The following is a 24,868-nucleotide window of genomic DNA, read 5'->3' as shown; positions in this document are numbered from 1 at the left end:
GGTCAGAAGCAAACATAATTATGACAACTCAACACACTCACACACACACAAAACAAAGACATTTCATTATAGTGGTACGATGGAGAGCTTGTGTACAAAGGCCAACCTGTACAAGTCAAATGACAATCATTTCAGAGCATTATTGAAGGTTTCTGTGGACACGGAGGATCACCAAAACCTCTTTTGGACGCGACTGTGATGCACTACTGGAAAAAAAAGAGTATAAACTGTTGCAGCCCTTCTCTCCCCCCCCTTATTCAGATTCACTGATGTGGAAACTAATTAGACGTGACTGACATTTGGGGACTGACATTACGCTCAATATTAACCTTCCACATGGCTCTGTAGACTGACTCGCTCTCTGTAAACAAACAAACCAAGCCTACGAGAGTGGTGGTGGCGGGGGGTTCAAGAAGGACTAAGCGTGTCTTTGGAAAAACAGCAATAACACATCTGCTTTCAATGCTGTGAATATACAAAAATGTGTCATTTCATGGACGCTAACCCCAGTGCGGAATGGGAGAAATGGTACAGGTGCTGTGTGGCTTCTTTTTTTTTTTTCTTTCTCTGAAACATCTGACCACAAAATTACAAACGCTTACAACTCCACCTGTAATCATGTCAAACATTGAACTCTCAATTCTCTGGTCACTTAAAAATCATACAAAAAGACATTATAAAAATAAGAAAAACGGCAATGGTCATTAAAACAAAAAAAAGGTCGCACATCCAGTGTAGGACTTTCACAAGTGTGCTCGGCAAAAACCTCAACCTGCAGTCTCTTTTTACACATTTAATACATTTATAACATGAGGAAATACACAAAAAGAATATTACACCAGCACTGATGGACCTCGGTCACATCCCTGGACTCTTGTGTCCATTATGTCGAGTCCTCTTACATACCTTAGTTCGTACTCTTTGCCCATTTGCCTGATGGAACTGATACCAATGATGTCATGTTGAGAAGTTGACGTCGCTAGCATTTTAAATAGACGCTTGATTTCAATTTTTCCTAATTGAGATTAGTTGGATGATGTGGTGGCGGGGGATTCAGGGGGAGGGGACCTAGTACCTAGGGGGTACTAGGTAGACCCAAAGAGGAACGGGACGGTGAAGGGTGCAGTCAGACGAATGGGAGGGGGCGAGGAGGGTCGTGATGGAGGTGAAGGGTGCAGTGGAATGCAGGTGTGGGGGGGGGGGGGGGGGGGGGGGGGTCTAGGGTTTGGTTTGGTTGCTGCATGCCACTACACGTACCACTCTTTCTTAGAAATGACAGAGCCATCGGTTTGAGAGATCATATCGTCGGCTATCTCAGGTTCAGGGTCATACTGGAAAGCCAGAGTCCGCTCATCATAATCTCGGCTCTCCCCCTCGTCCACAGTGAAATAGGGCCTCTTCAGGTCCTCTTGCTCTCCGTCAAAATCGCGCTCGCTCGCCTCGAAACCCCCGGGGCCGCCGATCTGGGCGGGCTTCTTCTCGTCGTCGGAGTCGTCCGGGTACTGGAGGTTCTTGGGCATGGGTGGGTGAGCGGGCAGGCCGCCGGCCTTGCTGTACCCATTACCGAACACGTGTTTCTTGGTGCTGTAGTCCCCCTTGAAGGTGCGCTGGCGGCGGCGCAGGAATACGAAGAGCAGTATGGCCGCCACGCCCAACAGGGCCACTCCCCCCACAGCGCCCCCGATGGCGGCACCTGTATTGTGCTGCTCCTGCGGGATCTCTTCGCCCCCATTGAGCGAGTTGTTAGGGAAGTCTGGGTAGGAAAAGACAGATGGAAGGGAGTGTGTCAGTGCTCTGGTGGGAGGAGGTGCATTTGTGCAGGTGCAGATTTTTTTTTTTTTTGAGGAGAGATGAAGTAAGGGAGACAAGGACGGAAAAGCAAAGGGAAAAGGAAGGGCCCCCGGCCCCCGGCCCCCAACCCCAGAAGAGCCCTCCCCGAGCGTGGCAAGGCTCCGCCCAATAACAGTGGCATGCAGTTTCAGACATGGAACAACACAACACCATCAAAGAGTAAAACGACTGGAGAGACTGAAAGTGAAGGATGTTTATCAGTATGCATTAGCCATCAATTCCTCTTTGTTTGGAAGGCGGAAGAAAATGAGACAGTTTAATGAATAGTTTAATGGAAGAATTAATTCATGGTTGCGGCCTTTCAGGTCACACTTTCAACTCTTCTGGGGTTTCACACACGATCAAAGTGAGCACAATGGATGACATACTGCGGTACAGTCCAGCATTAAAATAGTGCAACATGACATGTAACCGACTTCAACATCGGTGTGGCGGTAATGAAATGAAAGAGCATTGCCAGAGATGATTAAACAGCAGCTGAGCATACACATCATGCATGCATCAAGGGAGCTGATAAGCACGAAGCTTCTGCACGCAGGCAGCAGGGCACACAGCAGAGAAAGAAAGAAGAAGAAAAGGTGTACCGCTCAGTAAAGAGAAAAGTATCAGATGAGTCAAAGAGTCAAAGGTGTGCTCTAATCTGGAGTGACAATGACTAACGGACCGCTAGAGACAAACAATAACTACGACTCGAGAGGCTGGGTTTCTGCCTTGTGTTGAATTCAAAACTGCCTCAATGTGGAGCTCAAATGAAACCTTACATCAATTCCACCATTTTTTCCTTTTTTTTTTTTTTAAAGAGATCACGCAACCTCCTCACAGGAATGCAGGGACGCTCGTGACGAGCACAGTTGTTGATTATGGTAAATTCTGAGCATTGGAAACCGTGTCTCTTACACACGCTTCACATGAAAAAAAAATATGAAAAATTTAAAAACGTGCAAAGCTCCTTGAAGCGCAGAGACGGAGAGAGGCGTCTAGTGTGAAACGTGATCAAAGGCTCGAGGCGCGCAGGTAGCGCTTGTCTAAACCTGCAGAGCAGAGGCACGTTAACTTCAATGGCTCCAACGCTGAATCCTTAACAGAGAGGAGGTGGTGGTGGAGGAGGAGGGAGGAAGGGGGGTAACAACAAAGAGTTAAACCACCTATCTCCTAAACAAATGGTGTGGGAGAGATACTGAAAGTAGGCAGAGCGAAGCGGTGAGGAAGAAAAGGAGGGGGAGCTTCCCTGTTCACGCAGGCCGAACCACAGACTCGGTTATGCAACGAGGCACGACAAGTCGGACGAGGCACAGAAAAAGATTTACAGCTTTTGATACTATTTCTGCCTGCCGCTGTACTGAGTTATTACCGTCCCACCATGACGCGTCACAATCTGACAAACGCCGATCGTAACGCTGCTCATCAGTCGTCTTCTCAGAGGGAACATCAGTCGGGATCTGAGCAAATCAGTGAGATTGATCTAACTTTAACACCTTAAGTGGAAGACGTTTTCCACCGTTTAGAGGATGCTATTATATTCAATGTACACGATTACGGTTCATTAGGATCGGAAGATTGTCTGAAAGTGGAGACTGACTAATCACAATCGAGGCAAAATGAAGGTTTCTGTTAAGCAATCCTAAAAGTTCGAGGAGATATTGAATTATCGTTGCCAAATATCCCACGTGGGCAGAACATTTTTTATTTTTTATTATTGCCCTGCGCAGTTAAATCAAAACCATTACACTCGATTAGAACTGCTTTTTTCCTTCTTCTTTTTGTGGAAACGATAAATCTCTGCATAACTCTGGTAAAAAACGGAAGGTATTGGGCACGGCAGAGGAACCGCCGAAGCCGTTCTCCTCTCCTTTAATTACAATGGCACTCTATCAGTTCAAAGCAGCGACCTCCCAAACACAGTCCACTCTCCTCAGCTGCTCCTTCTCCTCGCCCGCTCTCCCGGGGCTCAGGCAGCAAAGCTCTCCAATTTCTAAAGCGGTGCCGGGCACAGTCTCAAATATCAGCTCAGGTTTTAATCTGACCACCTAATGGGATTATTCAGACACAGGCCTTCATTACACACATGAATGAGAGAGCACCGCCAGGTCACCCCCTGGTCACGAGAAAACACAGCTTCCCAACCAAGTCCAAAAAGGGGAGAAAATCCAGAGGATTGAGGGAAGTGAAGAGAGAACATCCTCTCCTCTACTATTAACTGCCTTCCTCTGCTAGGATGCTTCTTCCCCTCACATCAGCCCCTTATTCAATCTTAATTAGGCGGCCCTTTGCCGTTGCATTTTCTAAGGTTGCCAAGACTCGATATTTACCACTTAGAGCGGTGACGAACACAAGGCCGGAGCATTAAAACTACAGAAGGAATGGCAGTAAAAAAAGAAGATGGTGTGATGGAGAGCACCTTCAAAGGTGCTCTCCATCACATCCGTTTTCCATAAGGGATCGGGTGACGCCACCTCTTGACACCCATATTTAAAGAATGTAAACGTTAACGATTGAAGAATGTCTTATAGTTCGTACAAACCGCAGACATAAAAGCAGTTGTAAACATTCAGGTATTTTTGTTGGTCTTTGGCCGGCACATCCACCTCCGAGGAAGCTGGCGTAAAAGGAGAATTTTCTGACAGTGTTTTTAAGACGATGTACTGGAGGGATGGAACGGAGGAGCATTGGTGTGTTACAGGAAGAAGAAGCAGCTCAGAGAACGCCATTAAAGCGTCCAACGGATCACGGATCGTGGAGGAACACAGCGCTTTTATTTTGAAACTCAAAAGGAGGCTCTCGCGGCATGATCCGGCACACTCCTACTCCCCTCACCCCTTCCCCACGCAGGGTAGCATCGACGCGCTGCCCTCCCATTCAGCCCACTGGCCTTCATGCGCACGCGGGGAGATAACAGGAAGGGACGAGATCTCTCCAGCGTGCCGGCTTTTGTCTCCTCCGTGTGAATGAGAAATTAGAGTGGCCATGGTGCAAACTAATCACATTACAGAAACACTAATAATAAGACCATTTTTTTTCTTCCATGGTCGAGGCACACAGGGTCGTTTGACAGCACGTGGGAGGGAAGAGGCGTTCCACCAGCGTTTGCCTCACGCTGCCGGCAGCACCTGCCAACAGATAGATAAAAAAAGACCTCAAAGCAGCACAACAGGCCTGATAATGTTCCGGGCAAACAAAAGGCAGCGTCTATTAACGCCACGCTGGAAATATGCAGATAGCGGGGTAACCTTGAGTAGCAACCACTAAAATGAACTATTGAGATTAATAGGTACCAAGATGTGCTCTGAGAGGCGATAATTCAAAGCAAAGGCGTGATAGATGCATACAGGCAGCATATCCCGTGAAATACCGCAGTGAATTTTTTAACGCTGCAAACCCAACGCTGTTTCATTTTACATTAATCACGGTATTTTGAAACGCTCACATTTGGGCTCGATCGAGTGGATGATTTACCCCCCCTGAACATTCCACGACTTGATGAGGGTTCTCGTTTGTGTTCAACAGGAGTGAGTCTTTAAGAGAAACAAACGGTAAACAAATGTGAAATGTTTCTTTTTTTTTTTAAGCCTGACATCTTGTTGTGGGAATGACACATCAGCCGAATGCCATATTTGTGGCTTCAGAAAACAACACACACACACACACACACACACACACACACATACACATTTGGAGCGGGTGTTTTTCTTTTTCTTTTTTGCATTTCAGTGTAAGCGACAGTACAAAACAACCAGCAGCAACAAACGTTCAAAGAAACTGAAGGAGTGGAACATCTGAAGCAGAGAGGGGCTTTAAAAAAGAAAAAGAAAAAAACACTAACACAAATAAGGGAGAGAAACTGTATCACAACTCTGTCCTGCAGGTACTGTCTCTGGGTGTGCTCCAGTCGTGTCTGAACATGACAAAGAGAAGGAGAGAGGCAGGTACAAACATTCCTGAGCCTTAGCGCAATCACTCGGACAAGGTGTTATGACAGCGGCTGGGAAAATGAGAGGGGATCTCAAAAGAGCGGTGCGGGGAGTGGTGTTTTAATGTGACTAAATGAGGAACACGCTGCACACAACAGAGGATGAAAAGAAAACAGAGGACTACTCAGAGTTTGAGGAGTGGCAACAAGGAAAGGGGGGGGGGAGAAGAAAGAAAATAAAAGAAGATGGAGCGAGGGCCTTTGAGAGGCTTTAGGGAGTGACAACGGCAAATAGAGGATGGCATAATGAATGGGTGAGGACGGAGAGGGGGAGGTGGAGACAATCGGGGAAGACGCATTAGTTCAGTGATTCCAACGATCCTCATTACTCCCCCTGTCTGAATGTGCCAGTGGTCGTGAAGTCATGGAAATGTAATGCTGCCACAACGAATGAAAGCTCATCACTGACGGGAATTTAATATGCTGCCGGGGAGCCGAGGCGAAGCTCTTCTTCTCCACTCGCCTCCCAAATATCCACCGCTTTCTTTCCCCGTCCGTTTAACAGATTCTCTCGCTGCTATCGTCGACTGAACAGAGAGGCCCGAGCTTTCCTCGCGCGTAGGTAAACGAGGCATTTTACGACCCTCTGACTGGTAATTCAAATTCAATTTCCCTCTGAACAAAATATATAAATAAAAAACGGATGAGAGGCACCGGATGGGCCGCCGGAGGAGAAAACGCTGCCAAAAATAAAAACAGACTTCATCCGCGGTGAAACGTGCAACGACTCCAAGGGCGGTCGCGTCTGAGCAACATGGACGGGCGCAGAAGCAGCATGGCGTCCATGACTCTCTTTTTGCCAGCTGGTGACCGAGGACATTTACAGACTCCGAATTACGTTTGTGGCTGTTTATGGTCGAAATAAACACTAAGAGGCACAGCAACAAGAAGCGCGACTAAGATGATGAATTAGACCACATCAATGCTGTTAAGCACTTGGAAAACAGTTCTGTTTCCAAAAGACTTTGGAGAGCAGCGTGTTTCAGGCTCTTGTTGATGTAATACGGTCATTTTGTGCTATGCGGGTTGTGATAATCACTCTTAATACGCATTTAATGAGCAATGAATATTTACACAGGCATCTAAACACTAATGCTCTTTTAAGAATCATGTTTGCACATGAGGTACCATTATTAATGCATCTCTACATTTCCCTGCTGAAGTATTAAGGACAACTTCTGGGGTCAACATACGTGCAGCAAACTAATCGGCACGTTTGGAAGGCGTTAAGCCGGTGAAGTACAGGTCGGTGCGGCGATGTTTGTTGACAAGCGCCGTCCAAACCCACAGTTTCTCCTCCGTCTCCTCCTTGTTGTTATTTCTTTCTGCCATCTCCTTGTTGTTATTTTGGAGCTGTGTGTGTAATGAGTGAATCACCGTGCAGCACTTGGAGCCAGTGGTCAGACCCTGGGACAGCGTCTGACCTACTTCATCAGGCTCTCAGGGAGGCGTGACAGATCCAACACCACACTGGTTGGACAGCGAGGAGGAGGAGAAAGGAGCAGAGCTGGGCCGAAGGGGGCTCAACCAATCCCCACCCCGCTCCATCTGTCCGCCACATCCCTCTCCTCTGCATATCCTCAAGAGAGCCGAAACAGCAAGCCGGGCAGAAACAAACGTTGAGATAAATCACCGTGATCTCGGCTGCGGCGCTCTCACATGCCCTCCCCTGGTGACATTTCCATTTCGCTCCCACAGCCAGGCTATGTCTCCTTCTCCAAATAATAAGAAGAAAAGAGATCCCTTTACACAGTGAGGAGCATCCTCCTCCTCCTCCCATTTTATGTGAAATGCAGCCACACTGTCTTTCCCCCCTCAGTGCTCTCCCGGGCACAGTGCAGCGCTAGAGAGGCTTTATGGGGCGGCCTATGGTGTGCAAGCAAAGGAGCGGCTCATGCTAATGTCTCATTTGGATAATGAGGTGTATTCTTGGCAGGATCTGAGCAGCGTACGGACCGTCCCGTAGCGAGGACCTCGGGAGGTGTGTGTGCGTGAGAGGGTGGGTTGGGGGCGCGAGAGAGTCACTCCATCAGCCCGCAGAACCAAATCCTTCCAGGGTTTGCAGCTGCCTGATTGGGAATCTCAAGGGTGATGAGAAACGAGCAGGGAGACCACGACGGCGAATGAGCCGCCCCCTAAACCCGGCTGCGAGCACGTGTCTACTTGGAGCGAGCGCTGCAAATGATAAACACGATATACACATGATATATATAAATAAACATATACGCGTGGCCTTTGGATCTATGAATAATGCAAGCGGCGAGGTGAGACGGCGACACTGCAAATGTGCTACGGCGCGCAGATTGAGACAGACTCCACCGTGACAGGCAAAGACAAACAAATTTCACATTGCTGGGGGAGCCACTGCAAAGCTGACATCATAATGCCTCTTGTCTCTGTCAGGAGGAGAGAAAGGAGACAAATGGCTGCGTGGAGCCATGCTGCTGTTAGATGTCAGCAATGTATGGCGCGAAACTTGTTTTATCGGAGGGAGCTTTATCGCACTGAGAGCGATCCCGCGGAGGAAGAGGAGACGACGGACCCCCGCGGTGACACGTCTGCTTCTCACCTGATAACAATGAGCTATCAGCTACTCCTCGGGAGCTTTTTGGGGTTCGGCAGCCGCTGTGGGACAATTTACAGTCAAATGGTTGTAACGTTTTTTTTTTTTTTGGGGCTTCGACAACCACAAAGTCTCCCTTCAAGTCCCGTGAAATGGTACCGTCCCGTCTTGAATGTGATGCAACTCGAGACAGGGAGGAACAAAAAACTAAGTTAAGTAGTAGTTGAATTTGATAGGGCGGTCTAATAGGAGTGACTGTTTTCTTTTATAATTTTTTTTTCAGAAATGGTCCATTTCATTGGATCTGTAAACCATCCATGTCCCAGCTGTTCATTTCTTTGAAAAAGAGAGAAAAAACAGAGAGTGATTTTTAGAAAGAATATCTTGTAACATGAAGACTAACGAAGCCAACACATGTCTAATAAACAACACATGTCGAATAAATATTTAACTGTAGCTACAGCAATTTAATTCAAATCAAAAAATGTGTGTTATGCCTCCAGCTGTTGCAATACATTTTTATTTAATTTTTCCATACAATTATATCATGTCATCTGAGAGTAACATATCCTGCTCGGTAATTTACATTTTTCCTGAGAAATGCTCCCTCTGCCACTGCCAACAAATCGCTGCTGCCTTCCTGCCAACCTGGTGGCAAGCATTCGCCATAATTATATAGACACAGCTAATGTTCTAGGCGATGGCCTCGTTTGCTTGCATCGCTTATGTGGAGCCAAAAATAGAAAACATTTCAAGTGGTGAATAAACAGTGAAAAAGTCCAGGTAGGAACTTTGTTTTATTCAATATAACGTCGGCCTCTCTCGCCAGCACTGTCTCCCTGCAGCACCGAGAGTTCACACCGGCTGTTACAGAGAGGCATGGACACAGCATCCCTCCCTCTCCTCCATCTCCCCATCTCCTTTTGCCACTGCACGGCTCCCAACTTCTGTTTTCCCGGGAGCCCATTTCTGAAATCCACTTTGCCTCTTTAACTAAATCCCCCCCACCCAAAAAAGATTCAGACCCACTGAAGCATCTCCTTCGGCCACATGGATACCTTTACTTATGTATATTTCCATTGGACTGCCTATGTTTTATTCATCTCATTTTCACACTGCGGGTAAGATGCTTCCCCCCACACCTCTTCTCTATCAACTTCATTTGCTCACACGGGAGCGAACTATTGCTTGTTCAGGCGAGCGTGAACAGATGTCGGCGCCGGTCGCCTGCGCTTGCAGAAGGATCCGTCCTCACGCCTCCTCGCTAAATTGATGAGATCGCTCTCACTCCATCCAGTTTAACCTGAGTGGTGGAGGCCCGTAGCAGAGCCGGCTGCATCGTCGCTCTCCGGAGCAACTTGGTGCCTCAGCTGCGACGAACGGCGATTAAAGTTGGCGCCAATGTGAGTGGTTTCACCGAAAGAAGGGTTTCGCACACTGGCGTGACCCTGAGCTGCTCCGATATTATCCTTCACAGCTGATCCCGCTAATGCGCTGGGAATTATGCATTGTCTTTCACTCGGTCTGGCCCCCATCTCCATCTCACAAAGATTAGCGCTGTGTGTGTGTGTTCTGGAGTCAAGGTTAAAAAATATCGAATCAAGTTGAAAAGATTATTGAAGTGTGTAAACAAATTTGCTCGGTGGTGAATGTACTGTTTCACCGAAGGAAATGTTCCCACAAGGCACATAACTGTGTTCTGCTGAGAGAGAAAACACACACACACACACACACACACACACACACACACCTCTCCGTTCTCAGTGGTGATAATGACATAATTGTAAGGCCATCCTGACAAAACGACTATTCATCACGTCTTATTATGCGCTGAGAAGAAATTTAAGATGGCAGCATTGATTAGTTTTGAGTGTGATGGCGGAAAAGCTGCAAGGAATGAAAGGCAGATTTGTGTGCTTTCTTAAATTGGGGGGGGTCTTTGAGGTGTCAGCCCACTTCCCGCGGCCTCCCCAGCTGCAATACTTCACCGTTTGACGGACAGTTAAAAGCTGCCGAGAATGAATCGTCAAATATAACGTTCAATGCGAGGCTGTTTAATTGTCTTTTTTTTTTTTTTTTCTTCATGGCCTCTGATGCCCGCTAGTAAGCCGCTGATTAATCAGATCTGACGACTTGTCAACTTTCTCTCAGGAGATTTCTGAACTGAATTGGAATGAGAGAGGTGTTCGCCAGGAAGACACCCATCAGATAATGCTCCTCGTCCTCCTCGTCCTCCTCGTCCTCCTCTCTGCTCATTCTTTTTCCCTCAGACTTCCTCTTTTACCTTTATATTTTTCTCCGAGAGTGAGGTTTGATTAAAACGGGGGAACTGTTCATTAGATTCTGACAAGCGACACCATATCTGTGGAACACATGTCCTTGGAAAAAGCCGCCTCGGCCCACGTGACTAACCGTTGTCGGTGCCATCTCCACAGCAAACACCATCCCGAGACTAATTGAAACAAGGTGCTCCGTGGCCCACGCTATCTGCCGAGGTGACAGTTACGCGGCTCCCACAAATCCGTCCACGCAAAACTGAGGGGCTTGATTAAAATGCGCCTTCCTTAAGTGCTTACCAGTGTGAGAAAATGGCCTTTTTTCTTTTCTTCTTCCTGCGATACAAACAACTTGTCACGGATGTTTTATCTTCAAAATGAAAACAAAACACGCTACTACCCAAATACCCATGCATAATGCAACTAGCAGGAGTGCATTCTGATACCTGCGGCTCTTGATAGTGACAGAACATCGTAGGTTTGTCGGTGCTTGAGTACAGTTTACTGCTCCCTATAAAAGCCCAGAGTTATTGACTCCGGAAACACAGAACTCTCTGGACTGCCTCTCAATCCAAAACCATTGAAATGTGTCCTCCAATGCGGGCAGAGAAACAACCGTTTCACGTTCAGCACAAGTCCGGAAATTGTCAGCTCTGGTTGTCTCTGTAAGCCGATGAACAAAATGCGGTGCAGCTGTCGCCTTGGTCACCTTCCCTCTCTGCAGAGAACACTTAGCTGGCATTACCAAGGGCCAGTGCTGCAGGCTTGAACAGCAGCCAGCAGCGGGGCTCTCTCACCTGCCACGTCTCAGCCGGGGCCGGTCGGGAGGCACAAAGATACTCTTTGAAGTTAATGAAGCATCAGCATACTTCTTTACCTCCACCATCGGGTCATTACGCACCGCCAATGTCAAGGCTGCAGAGAGCACATGGGAGCCTTTGATGGGGTGGGGGAAGCCGCGCCCACCCTCAAGTTCACCTCTAACGGTCTTCTCATTCATGTCTTCAAAACTGATGCTAAGTCCCTCCACGAGCTGATGTACGTTTAGAGAAATGCATTCTAAACAGAAACGCTTCCTCTTTGCACGTATCCTCGCAGCTCGATGGTGGTGCAGGAGAATATGCTGACAGGCCTGCTTAAGACAGGAAGAGGCTAGCATTTCACGACATCAGCAAAGAGGACAAGCGCTGTATGATCCCACTGTCACATATCCATGTTGGAGCTGTGTGAGGCACAAGGGCAGGACTGCTCTACCCTCGTTCCTACATGGTGCTGCTTCTGCTGCTGCCTCCTCTCTGCAGCCTCAAGCAGCAAACCATCCGGATGTTTGACAGTCAACTCAAGCTGTTTGTGAGCTTCTGCAATTTGACTGGGCGCCATTTTGGAGCCGAGGCTCTGTGGGGCGCTTCAGGAGACGAGGCTGGCTCTTCTCCATTTAACTTGTCACGGTTACTATGGGAACTGGCAACATGCTTTTAAAGGCTTGTATGGGACCCTTTGGGAATGAATCCGAAACAGAAGAAATCTGGACTTTTGCCATCTAACAGTACATAACCTCCACCTGCAGCTACACAGAAATAAGGGTTCCAAAAGCGTTCTTCCTTCAGACCTGTGGTCCAACCCAGAAACAGTGGCTCTTTTTTGAAGAACGGGTTCTTTACGAGACGAACGGTTCCATTAAGAACCCCTTTAATCCAAATAACCCTGTTTTTGGAGGAAAGAGTTCTTCAACTGGAATGCTAGTTCCAGACTTCTCTGAGGACCTTTGGCTTAGACAGCCAGAAGTCATCTTAATTCACTATGATAATGTCACTGAACAGCCGGGCAGCACTGAATTAGCAAAGAGCTAGTTTCATGAAATCTCTTCCCCAAAAACTGTGAGAAAGGAACCATGAATGTTTTGGTTTGCGCTAGACAACATCAGCCTGGTCCTTTATTAAGGAGCCCCCTAAAGCCTAAGACAGCTGGATTGGGTTCCCCCAGTGAAAGTAAAGCCAGGGTTAGGGCTCAAGGTTTTTATGGGTAAAACCCCCATAAACCCCCTGGGTGGGTTCTATATGAAACCCTTAAAATACAAAAGGGTTCTCAGTAGAACCCCATGGATGGATTTTTGTGGAACCCAGAGACAGTGTTCTGGGTGGAACCATGCCAACATAGAATGGTTCTCTCATAGTATAGAAAACCCTGTATGGCTCTAGCTAGCACCTGTATATAAGAGAGTAGCATTCAGCCAGCTAATTCAAGAGGATATGAAGAGACCACCGAGTAATATATGACATTCAATATTCAGAATATGTGTCGGCATGACTGTACTTGAACTCCAGATATCAAGGATGGAGTTCTTTCATCTGAAGGAAAAGTGAAGTTGTCAAGTAGAAAGTGTGCAACAGTATGGGTCTCTTAATGACATGTAATAACTAAGTGTATTAATTACAGTAAACATTCAGAGTAATAGGAAGTAAGCCAACCTCCCACTGGGAGCCAAGAGGGTTTTCACAGCTTCAAATGAGATCATTACATATCCTTTATCCTGCTGCTGAACAAACTGCAAACCTTTACATGGCTAAAATAAAACAATGGAGAAAAGTGTCGCATTCAGACTAAATTGTAAGTGAATGTGCTCAGATTATTGTACCCACGCATTGTTCACCTCACTGACTCGATAAAATTATACGGACAAATGATGAAAATAAACAGAAAGACTTCTGGGACAATAGTAATGGGGTTTGTTAATTTAAGCAATCAATGAAAAAGCAGAAATATAAAATGACTTTGGTGCCTTTGTTTTGCCTTTCCAAAAAGGGATACAGTACTTTATGCCAATACAGTTGCAATCTCTTTGGAACACAATTACTCAATACAAGCCGAAACCGGTTGATTTCCTGACACTAGATTACTTCCTCACTTTCCTGTTTGATAAGTAAGGGCTGCTCATGCTCCTTTGAAATTTCTACTATCATACTACTAACTTGCCTACTTTAGGACGGGCAACTTCTCACAAGGCAGGTAATGACATCACATCCTAACACAGCTCCTTTGTTCTAGCCTTTTCCCTTTTACCAGTATAGAATAACACACTGAAAGAGAGGAAACAAGGAAGAAAAAAAAGAAAATGCAATGACACTGTAAGGCACAGCTGTTCACTTCACACCAAGCGCAGCGTTCCCAGAGACGCAACATGAGTCAACATGCAAAGCAATGCGAGTTAGAACACCCCCGCTTCCCAGAAACCAAGCAGCACAAAGAGTAAAGTATAGGGATTTTTTTTTTTTTAAAGCCTTTCCAGTCCGACCAGAGCAAAACTGTGACAGTCTCCCAATACCACAAACACAGCTGCTACCAATAGAAGAAGATTCCCACAATGGTAGAACGTACAGCAGATCTCAGATCTGGTATAGATTGTAGCAAAGTCTTTTGAGTGCAGAATCTCGTCTCCTATGGAGGAACCGCAGTGCGTGTGTGCCAGCTATTAAGTGGCAGGCGAAAGGGAACTGATTCAGTTTTGTTCAGCATCCCCCCCAGAAGACAGAAGAGACACAAAGAATGAACCCGGCTACAGAGAAGAGGCACGGGGCCGTTTTGGAGAGATGACAGCATGATGCAGGCTAACTATGACCAACACAGTACCCTCACCTCAAACCCCCGCCTTCTTTTTTTACTTGATGTTATCTCAGGCACCAATAATAGAACTGCTTTGTATCACTCCCACACATGCGCCTGGGTGCGTACCGGGGCAGGGTGAAAGTGGGCGGCCGTTGTGTTCTCAGTGTGTGTGTGTGTGTGTGTGTGTGTGTGTAGCTCTGATACACAAATAGAGAGGCTTTTTTATTTGTGTTCAATTGCAATTTTCTTGTTTTTTCAAGGAGGGGGGTACTGTATTGATGCGAGCCATGCCAAAGAGAGATCGGAAGCGACCGCCGCCATCGGACATACCTGTGATGTTGACGTCCACGATGGCGGGGCGTGTCCCGATGCCGTTGGTCGCGTCGCAGACGTACGTGCCGGCCAGGTCGTAGGTCACTGGGCCCTTGAAGAACAGGGTGTTGTTCTTGATCTCCACATTGCTCGGCAGGGAGCCGTTCAAGCTGTGGTAAAAGAGAGAGAGATAGAGGGGGAGAGAGAGAGAGAGAGAGATAGAAAGAGAGGCAATAATGTAGACACCATTAAAAAAAAGGCAGAATAAATAAAAATCCCTCTCCCAGGAGCGGCAAAGCAATTCAATGCGCATGAAAAATACAGTCCCTCGTGCCAAACAAACCTGGATGGGAGTGTGTGAGGGTGAGATAAATACCAGAAATATTTGACAGCACTATATTTCAGCCATCATCCATCAAGTCCAAACAAAATTGTGAGGACAGGGAATCCCAGCAGGTCCAAACAGGTAAGACATAGTTGATGCCTGAGGACACAGGCCTATCTTTTGGCATGTGGGATACAAAACAGACAGTGGTAGGAGGCGGGGGGCTTCGTTCCTCTTCCACGGCACAGCTCTCGCGGCTGGACTTAAAGCTCAGGGGAGCCGTCAGGAGAGGCAGCTGATCAAGCGATAAATGCAGAATCCACCAGCAATGCCAGGCTGTCAATGCGAACTGCAGCCCAGTCTCTCACGCCTGAGGTGTTTGTCTTCATGGTTGGCTGTATCTCTCTACACCGCGCTCAGACTTGTTCATGTCTTTTGATCAGGTCAGCACACTTCTAAGGTCACAGAGCACACCGCACCCCCTCCCTTGTATTATCTGGAGCGCTTTTTATGGTGCCCGGAGGCTGGGGGGTGACAGGGGACAAAAGGTATCAAATTCCGTGACAATTAGATGTTTCCTGTCCACTTCCCCTTCGATCAGCTCCATCAGCTGCTCTGAATGGATTTAAGTAGAGTTACAAACGCGACTGTGATGGTATTGAGCGGCGCGCCAGTCTGAGCCTGGTGAGCTGCTGTGTGTGTGGGTGACATTGGGTTTCTTTTGAACAATAAAGATGCGGCAAATACCTCCCTTCCTTCACTCCTGGGCCTGCTCTCTGTCGGAGACACTTTGAGAACCGCTGGTGTGCGGCGGGAACATTAAAAACAATGTGACGCTCCATTTATTGCAGCCAGAGAAAAACAAAAAGACACTGCGGGGAGACACCAAATCGAGGTCTCGCGCCAACAGCGGCCTTACGCCAAGCACTCGGGCTCTCAACAAGGTCCTTGATGACGAGGGGAAATATATACAGCGACGGGCTATTTGTTAATTAATCTTTCGTGAAATGCCGATTAGAAACTGCTGATCCATACATGGTTAAATCCAAATTATGGAGCAAACTCTCAGAGTCAAAAGCAGAGAGTTTTTTTTTTTTCTTGTTTTTTTTCTCTCTTAGCAAGCAGAGAACAAAAGTAATAGAAAGAGCCGTGGCTGAGTTGTTTTCCATCTGCCACCCTGGCGACGCGTATCGGAGAGGCGCTGCAAACAACCCTCAATACAGTATGTCACGACTCAATAATCAGGCACCTTGTGAGCCTCTATCAAATGCTGAGTTCTGCAAACCCCAATTGATTTGCAGCAGAAATGAAAGGCTGGCTGTGATTCACCACAGATCCAGAGCATTTGTATGAGACATCTGAATGTGTGTGTGCGTGCTTGCGTGCATGCGTGTGTGTGCGCGAGGAGCCTGAGGTGCAGCGAAATGAAAGGCTGACAAACAGCTCGAGAGGGATGCAGATTCTTTGATGACTGGCCTTGTGTGGAGGGGACGGGAGGTGGGGACACAAGGACACTACATCCGTCAGCCCGCCATTAACTGCACAATCGTGTGTCGGCGACTTTAAACTTGAATACAGAAAATAAAAATAAACTGTGCATCCGTAAAGGCCTGAATTTAAAATATCACTGTTATTCATATTGAGGTCTAATAAGACGATTCACATTGGCAACGGGCGACGCATTAGAAGAGATTACAATATTCATTAAGGGAAGAAACTGAGTGGTTTCTGTGCTTCAAACTAACAGATAAGTAGCATGAAAGGACAACATCTTTAATCAAACAGCCACCTGTTCAGTTGGCCTGGATGTGTCCTCACTTTCATGTTTAATGCTTATTAATGTGAGCTTTCATTGTCTTTGGGGCGCCGCAGAGAACATACGCAATATTAACTAACTGCTTATGTTAAATACGAGGGGCAATAAACCCACCTTAAATAGAAGTGAAAGGGGCATCAGGCAATCTGTGAGTCTACTGGTGAACTGACATCTCCTTACGTTGGCCTTTAAATCAACATGAATAGTGGAATCACTTTATCCAGAGAGGTAAGTGAGCGGGCTAATTAGAGAGGAGTTTGAGGCGATCACGCTGCAAAATACGTCAGGAAGAGGACGTGTGAGCTCCAATGACGCTTTTCAGGGACAGAGGAGAAAATGTTACGTATGAAATGATCAAGTTATCTGTGATCATGACCAACTCTTTGGTCCTCCCTTTCCCCGGACTCAGTATTCCTTTGCCCACTGAAAACTGCAGGACCCACTTAAAACTGACTCAGTAAATGAGCTCTACAAATAAACAATAAAGTTCAAACAGGGTGTGTCGTGTAATGCAGCTCCCCATTAGCCCATGTTGAGGAATAGCTTTGGCTTTGTGCTCTAAGAACAAAAAGATAATATTCAAAAGATGCACAGATTATTTTTCAGGATTGTAGCAGGCTTTCTGCACACTCCACACAATGCTGGGGAACACGCACAACAACAAAAAAGTGTGAAAAGTGATTTCAGATAGCTGCTACAATAAGCAAAGTAAATAAAAAATAAAATGTATGATCTCATTGAAATAGATAGATACTATACAATAGATTCTCTATGGACATACTGTGGCTCTATATCGGAGGCATTCATATTCATTGGATTTGGCTGCACCTCACATGTTTGTGTGTGTGGTGTGTGGTTGAGTGAGTGTGACGCAATCCTTCCGGCCTGTTCCAGATCCTTCCGTCACAGCCTTGTGCTGACCTCCACAGTGGAGCCCAGGGGAACCTTCACAACAGATTTGGCATCTCATTTTCAGTGCAGCAATGGCCGTCCCCTCCTATCTGTCAGCACAGTGCCCTCGTCTTTCTAGATCACATCTCTTCACCCTCCTCCTCCTCCTCCTCTCTCCCTATCCTTCACTATCTCCCTAAATCTCCCCTTGCCTCCGATAAAAAAAATCCAAAAAATCCAAGCAGGTCAAATATTCTCTATCTTGTCTTCTTCTTTTGCTGCTCTGTGTGTATCAATGTTTCTGCCCTCGGAGCTAAATCCATGCATAAGAAAAGAAAAAAAATGAAAAGGGGAAGAAAAGAAAAACTCCCTCCACCTCATTAAAATCCAACAGTGGCCCGTAGAGTAGATACAATGAGGGCACAATGGTGTATTAATCCACAGCCACTCAAGTCCAATGACGTATTTCTCAACCCCGCCTTCACCGAGCAATTACACAACAAATTGACACATTTATCTCTCAATTTTTTCTTAAAATTCGATTTTGCATCTAAGCTTGATTGGTGCAAATTACAGCAAACATCCAGTTGCGTCCTGGTTGTCTCAGTGCTTCAATGTAAACCGCATCATTTCCACATGACCAGCTTTCATGCAACTACTCAGAGCAGATCAAACCCGGGGTTATTTGGCGATTCCCAGAGGCCTTAAAAACATGTTTGCGTCTCTTTTGCCCAATGCGTTTGCAGCGAAAGCCTCCGAGGCAAGAAAACAGTGATGTCAGCCCCGCGGTATGCCTGCCTAATCCTCGGCTCCGACTCCAGCTTCCCCCATGTGTCAGAAACGGACCCCCACCTTCTTTGCCCTCCGGAGAACACAACGACACCAACAATAGCGCTTTCTTACCGCTCCCTACCTGCATGCCTGGTCCTCCTACTTCAAAGTGACCCCCCCATCCTTTCCTTTCCTTTTTGGTTCCACAAGGGAGAAACAACACGTAGCAATGCTGTCGTGTCAAAGCCTTAATGGGTTCTGTTAGGGTTCAGTCAGACTCACAGTTTCCACTGGTAGATGGTGACAGGGGGGTTGGCATCAGCCCTGCAGGTCAGCTGAACATTCTGACGGTTCAGGTACCAGTTTCCATCGAAGCCCTCGATCTTCACCTCCGGTTCGTCTGCAGAGGAGACACACTGGAGTCAGTTCATCGCCTCACAACATCATCCAAACACACTGCTGTATCACTGCACTGCACCTCTGTGGAAGCAATGTAGCTATCACTTCCACATTTTTAACACTTTACGACTTTTTTACATTACTGTAGTTACTGTCAGGGTAAATTATGATAAATTAGGTAATAGTGGATAATCTAGTCTACACCTTGAAGACAGGTACAAAGGAAAAGCAATGAACTCCTACACACTTCCATTGTTGTTGTTTTTCACAAGACAATCTCAAAAACAATCTTTATTGTTATTTCTTATTATGAAATAATTCATATTTCTTTAGTGGGAGTCTGGTGCCTACTCAGCAGCTCATTTGCTTTTTTGCTCCAGACTTTGATCAACTTGAAAAGCTGTGTTGGCAAGACATTTGTTTACTGTAAACTGTGGTGATGTGTTTACTCTTGTAGCAGGAACCCAAAAAAACATGATTCATGAGAACATACGAAATACAGGTGAAAAACAGTTCAAACCAACCTGCACATTGAAAGAAAAGAAATTGTGCTTTTGTTTTTGAAGTAGTTAAAAAGTAAAGAACTTATAACATATGAAGCTAGTTTTCAAGTTCATACTTGTATTTTGTGTTTCTCCCAGAACATGTTGGCATAATTCAATGTTAATATATACACATTATTTTTCTCATATTGTCCGTTTCTGTTTTAGCACTTGTCTCTTTAATGTTTTCTGATCTAAGTAGCCCACAGAAAACTAACAAGGTGGTCTTATTTCACGGTTTCTAGGTGGTAGACACTCCAGATACCCAAATATATTTGCAAAAGCACAGAAAAGGTGAGTTTTTTTTCACAATATGTCTCCTGGCTTTGAGAGAGATTCTTACACTGCACGTTGAGCACCACGCTGTCAGTGATCCTTTCACTCCGGTATGTCACGATGCACGTGAGCTTCTGCTTGTGGGTCTCGCGGCTCGGCACCACCACGTAGTTGCTCCGCACCGTCACCGTCCCGTTCTGGTTGCGATTCTCCTGGAAAGTGGCCTCGCCCTTCAACCTGGTTTCCCACTTGATCACGCTCTGGGGCTTCCCGTTGGCCGACACACAAGTGGCTACGGTCATCTTGCGTTTCGTGGCCCTGGCCACGATGGTGGGTGTTGTCAAGGTCATGCGTGTCATGGGCCGAGCTGTGGAGAGGAGAGGACGGGGCGAGAAAAGTTACTTCAGTGTAACTAAACCTCATTAAACGGAGATCTTGTGTATATTCGTTCAGTTTCCTTCAGATTATAGTGTCTACTTCCCCTTCAATCAGATATTCAAAGTAAATCAAACTAAGGGGGTTAGATGAAAATAGGGTTCTACCTCAAACCACTCAAAGTTTTGCCTCTTTCCTTCCTGAAAGCCAAAGCCGTTGTCAAAGCTCTCACAGATGTACAACCCTCTTGCCTACCCGAATGCACAGTCATCCAATTTGAATCCTTTGTGAGTTGCCAATTAGCCATCTACTCTCAGCACATCAAAAGGCAGGCTTGAGCGAATGCACAGCTGAAAGAGATAGGACGTGAAGAGGCCTCTTTGAATGCCGCCGCTTGGTTATCTGCACGCAGGTTCCTAGCGTTCACTGAGCCGCGGAAGCCTTAAAAAAAAGAAAGACCTGGGACACAAAATGGGGACTCAGAGCTGACAAGAGTAATCTGGCAACAGGGACTACTTAAACCAAGTGTTTTTTTCTCTTTCTGGGACTTAATGGAAAACACACCAAAACTTAATTTCTAATTAGATGTCTAATCAGAATGAGCGTGCAACCTTTTCAAAGCTGCATCTCGCCCAAAATAAACTAAGTCTCAGGCACTCCTCCTCCCCACCCTCCACAAAATGAGATTATTCAAGCCAAATTACACACTTTGAAGTGGCCTTATTGATTTCCGTCTCACCTGCCATTTTTATTGACTGCTCTCTGCAGCTGTTTCCTATGTTTTTCTTTTTTCTCAAAGACGCATGGGCCAATCTGGGAGTGGTGTTAAACGACACGTCACCCCTCAACACTGAGCGTTGTATACACAACATGGTCCTCAATGGAATTATTCAACCGTGATGGTGACGGTGATGGTGACGGTTGAGGGAGCTGCTCACCCAATCACAGGCCGGGCAGGTTTAACGGTGAAGAACATGGTTTTAGCAGCAGCTTCAGCAAACAGAGAAGCAGCACCTGGTTTCAGGTGTTCCAAAGGCATGCAACCTACTTAACAAGGAAGCCTGTGGCAATGGAACATTGAGCGATACAAGTGCTTTTGTTTAGCTTTTCACTAAAAAGGAAGATGTCAGTTTGACCCTGTCTTATCTGACTCAGGAGGAAGGGAAAAAAAGTTCTTCTTTTTGCTGCCTCAAGGTCGAAGAGAAACCACATTTAGGAGACAGGTTTTTAAAGTCCCCGTGACTTCTCTTCAGGGCAGCAATAAAGTGCTGGAGGAAGCTGATGATACATGCTTTTGACAGGCAGGCAACATTTTTTGGGACCATGAATCTTGTCACTGAAACAACTTGGAAAGGGTTATGTCTTTATAGTTCTTAACTTTCTGATTTGACAAGGCAGACATTTATATTTGGACCAAAATGCATTCAAAATCTGTGTGTGCAACTATTGTGTCCATGGAGACAAATTCAATCTAGATAAAGAAGGTATTCCCAAAAAGAGCTGAGATTAGATTACTTTAGATTTAGCCAGTTTGATTTATTTAATTAAAGCGGTTGCAGATTTCATCTGAATAATAAATATTGATAATCTTCAAAATTGTAACCTTTCACTATTTCACTCACCGAAAACAGTGAGGTTGACCATGTTCTCCCGGTTTCCCGCGGGAAACGTGGTGTACTCGCAGATGTAGGCGGCTTCGTCAGACAGCTGCAGGCTGGAGAACACAATGGTGGTGTCCTCCAGCGAGGGTGTGCGGTGGCGGACCGCCGCCTGCTTGAAGCTGACGCGCTCCTTGAAGGGCGGCAGGACAGACACGCCGAGGGCCGGGTTGGCTATGGCCACGTTCTGCTTGGTGCCGTTGAGGAGCTTCTGCCAGGTGACTTGGGAGATCTTAACCGGTGGGTTGCTGTTGATGAAGATGCAGCGCAGCTCCACTTGTGAGCCCACAAAGCCGGACTTGCTGGAGTCCATCTGCACCATCTGCCCGTTGCCAGCTAGAGGTAACAAGCAGAGAGAAGAGAAAAAAAGAACATTTAATTACGATTAACAAGTGTCCAAGGCCAAGCAAAGCACTCCAGTCAATAGCGAGTACATGCACTGAGAGTCAGAGAGTCGATTCAGCCTCCTAGGTAGTACTGGCACGCACAACACTCACAGTCAACACACTCGCCAAACGCCTCGGAAGCGACGTCTGCTCCCTATACATCGGTACCAAGAGTCGCTACATGGTGGTAGTGTGGAAAAGGGGGTGGGGGGGGGGGGGTTATTAACATAATGGGCACATCTACACTACCCCGTCTTTGTCCACGAGGGTGCTGCCGCTGAAGGGCCGATGGAGGACCAATGCATCGCTAATGAATGAGCATGAGGGCGGTGAGGTGGAGCCAAGCCATCGTCTGCAGCCCCGCTTACCCAGCAACACACTGGCTGGCCCATTGTAATTTTAATTACGTTTTACACACAAATACTTCAATGACTGCCAGGAGCTTCTATTAAAAGAAACAATGTGGAGTCCTGTGTTAGCACTCCAAACAGCGGGAACACACACATTATCTATATATAAAAAAACAGCAATTACGGTCCTCTCCCCTGCTGGCTAAGCCTGCAGGGAGTTTGGTGGTGGAAAAAAAGAAATAAAAAAAGGTCAATTAGCCAGGACGGACCTTCTGTAAACTCCCCTGTGGTTTATTCTTTCATGCATACGCTGACCTCTTACTAAACTCAGCTCTTTCTCGTGCCCCCTGGCTTTTATTTGATGCCTCGTGCGTCTACTCTATCCTGGCAATGACTGTCCTTTCCTCTGGTGCACGAACAATTAAGTAATTGCGGGAGAAAATTGACTGGCAACAGTTTTTATTGATCAATTATTCACTTAAGTCCTTTGTTTAACAAATATGGCTTCTCAAAAGAGAGGATTTGCTGCTTTTCTTTGTTTTGTATCATGGTACACTGAATATATATATATATATATTTTTTTTTTATGGAAATTATGAAATGATGAATCGGAAAAAAAGAGAAGAAAATCAACAGAAGAATCAAAATAATAAATAAAATAATGAAAAAAATAATTTTAGCAGCTCTTCTTTATTCTTTTGTCCTTTTTTCTTCCTTAAATATGAGCCTTCAGTGCCTAAAAAACAACCACAACTTTCACTCACACCTGATCTGGGGTCTAAAAATGAGTGCGGCCTGAACAGACGTGTCCCTGAACTGCCGCAGGGCTCCAGCATACCGTGGTTTTCCACACATCTTTGTTATCTCAGGCTCTGATTTATCTTCCTTTCCAGGTGAAGTCTGACGACGTCCCGTTTCCTGGTCCGACAACCCCCTGGCTGGGCTTCGTATTTACAACTAGCTGCAGCTATAATTATCTCCCATGGATGGACGAGGACCCACAGGAAGAAACTCTGAATCTCCTCCGTTAATCACACTGGACTCATGAAGCCAAATGTGTATGTGAAGTCATAAACAGAGAGGAAATATGTTGTGGCCTTAAAGTGGAGGGCTGGGGGCCCACTGCACGTGTGCCACACAAACAGAGCGGCTCCTTAGCGCTGAGTAACCGCATCACAACGGCGGATAATCGCTGCGTTCGGAGATAAAACTTTCCACAGGGGGCTTTAAAATGTGGAAGAATATGTGAGAGAGGGATCGGTTTATGTATACACCCACTGAATACAATATCTGATGCGGTCTATCTTTAACTGTACATGAATCCGCGGCGGAGTGGAGGGAGAGCCGTTTGTGGAGGCTGTCAAACTGTCTCAGCAGCGGCTGCTCCTCTTATAAAAACTGTAGGTAGGCAGCCGAAGGACACCGGATGCAAGACGAGGAAATATTTTGCGCAGACTCGGGCTGGAAGACCATTAGGGCGAACAATGTATTTTCTTTCCATCTTTCACGGCGGGGCGGGTTGAAGGGCTCGCGCCGGGAAAAAAGGCAATTTCTACCCATTGTTGTGTACTTTCGCTCGAGTACAGCCTCCGCCGCCGACATCAAATCATATATAATATATAAAAAAAAAGCACTAAGTGACAACCTTTTGAAGTTACTGAGTGCACATCATCTTTCATTTCCTTCGGACCACATCAGCCAGACCCTCTCTGTGGAGATTTAGACTTGGGGGAATTGGACGATGACAGATTGATTTGCTAATATGGTTTGACAGGGAGGACTGGCAACCTTGTCATCTGTACCTTGAGAAACACCTGTGTCCTTGTGCACCTCGGGGGCAATGCTGTACTCCATTTTATCACAGCTTAGATTATCAGTTGAGGCGGCTCCAGTATGACTTTTTTTTTTTGAGAAAGCAAACACAATTTACTGTGTGACAACACCAGTTAAAGTTTAATCTTAAATTGGAGCGATGTGGGGGTGGGTGAGGGTTGGCGGTTTGTACAGGCGGGCTGTACAAACTCATAAATATGTACCTGGCCAGACCTCACCCGCTTGACTGCTAAAACAATACTGGCAGGGACTGGCTTTGTGAAAAGCTGCAGCCCCTCCCTCCCTCCCTCGCTCTGCTCTTCCTCCTCCGAGTCCGACGCTCCCCACTCAGACTGAACCAAATAAACAGCAGCTCATGCAAATGGAAACCAGAGGAATAGGCGTAATTACACAGTCACAGAGCCCAAATCCTCCTCTCCGTGAAGGGGCCGGGGGCGCCTACGGGGACCCCTTTCACTCGAGGACTGGAGGAGTCCTTGGCTTAAGCACACTAGAGCTGTAATTACAGACTACACCACTGCGCGGCAAAGCCGTGGAGGAGCAGAGCCACATGCATGCGAGAAGCATTAAGGGGGGAGATTTTCTGTGAGCGTTACGAGAGCCAGTGGTGCAGAAACAGAGGAGGGAGAAAGAAACAGACAAAGTAAAGTAGTGGAGATGCGGTACTGGCGAGG

The 24,868-nt window shown here is 46.5% G+C and overlaps 1 protein-coding gene across 1 annotated transcript in view; it reads right to left on the bottom strand.

Annotated features, from left to right (window-relative positions):
* Nucleotides 1-24,868, bottom strand: part of nectin1b (nectin cell adhesion molecule 1b) — a gene marked incomplete at both ends in the record, with an annotated part of 146,630 nt that overhangs the window by 74,311 nt on the left and 47,451 nt on the right. Inside the window, 4 exons of the mRNA XM_079225165.1 lie at nt 14,591-14,742; nt 18,658-18,775; nt 19,660-19,959; nt 21,590-21,961. Coding sequence (XP_079081291.1) covers nt 14,591-14,742; nt 18,658-18,775; nt 19,660-19,959; nt 21,590-21,961 — 942 coding nt within the window. The remainder of the gene's footprint in view (nt 1-14,590; nt 14,743-18,657; nt 18,776-19,659; nt 19,960-21,589; nt 21,962-24,868) is intronic.

This window comes from Taurulus bubalis, assembly GCF_910589615.1.
Source record: "Taurulus bubalis genome assembly, chromosome: 10".
In the NCBI taxonomy this organism is placed as follows: Eukaryota; Metazoa; Chordata; class Actinopteri; order Perciformes; family Cottidae; genus Taurulus; species Taurulus bubalis.
This window is presented reverse-complemented; position numbering and strand designations above follow the sequence as displayed.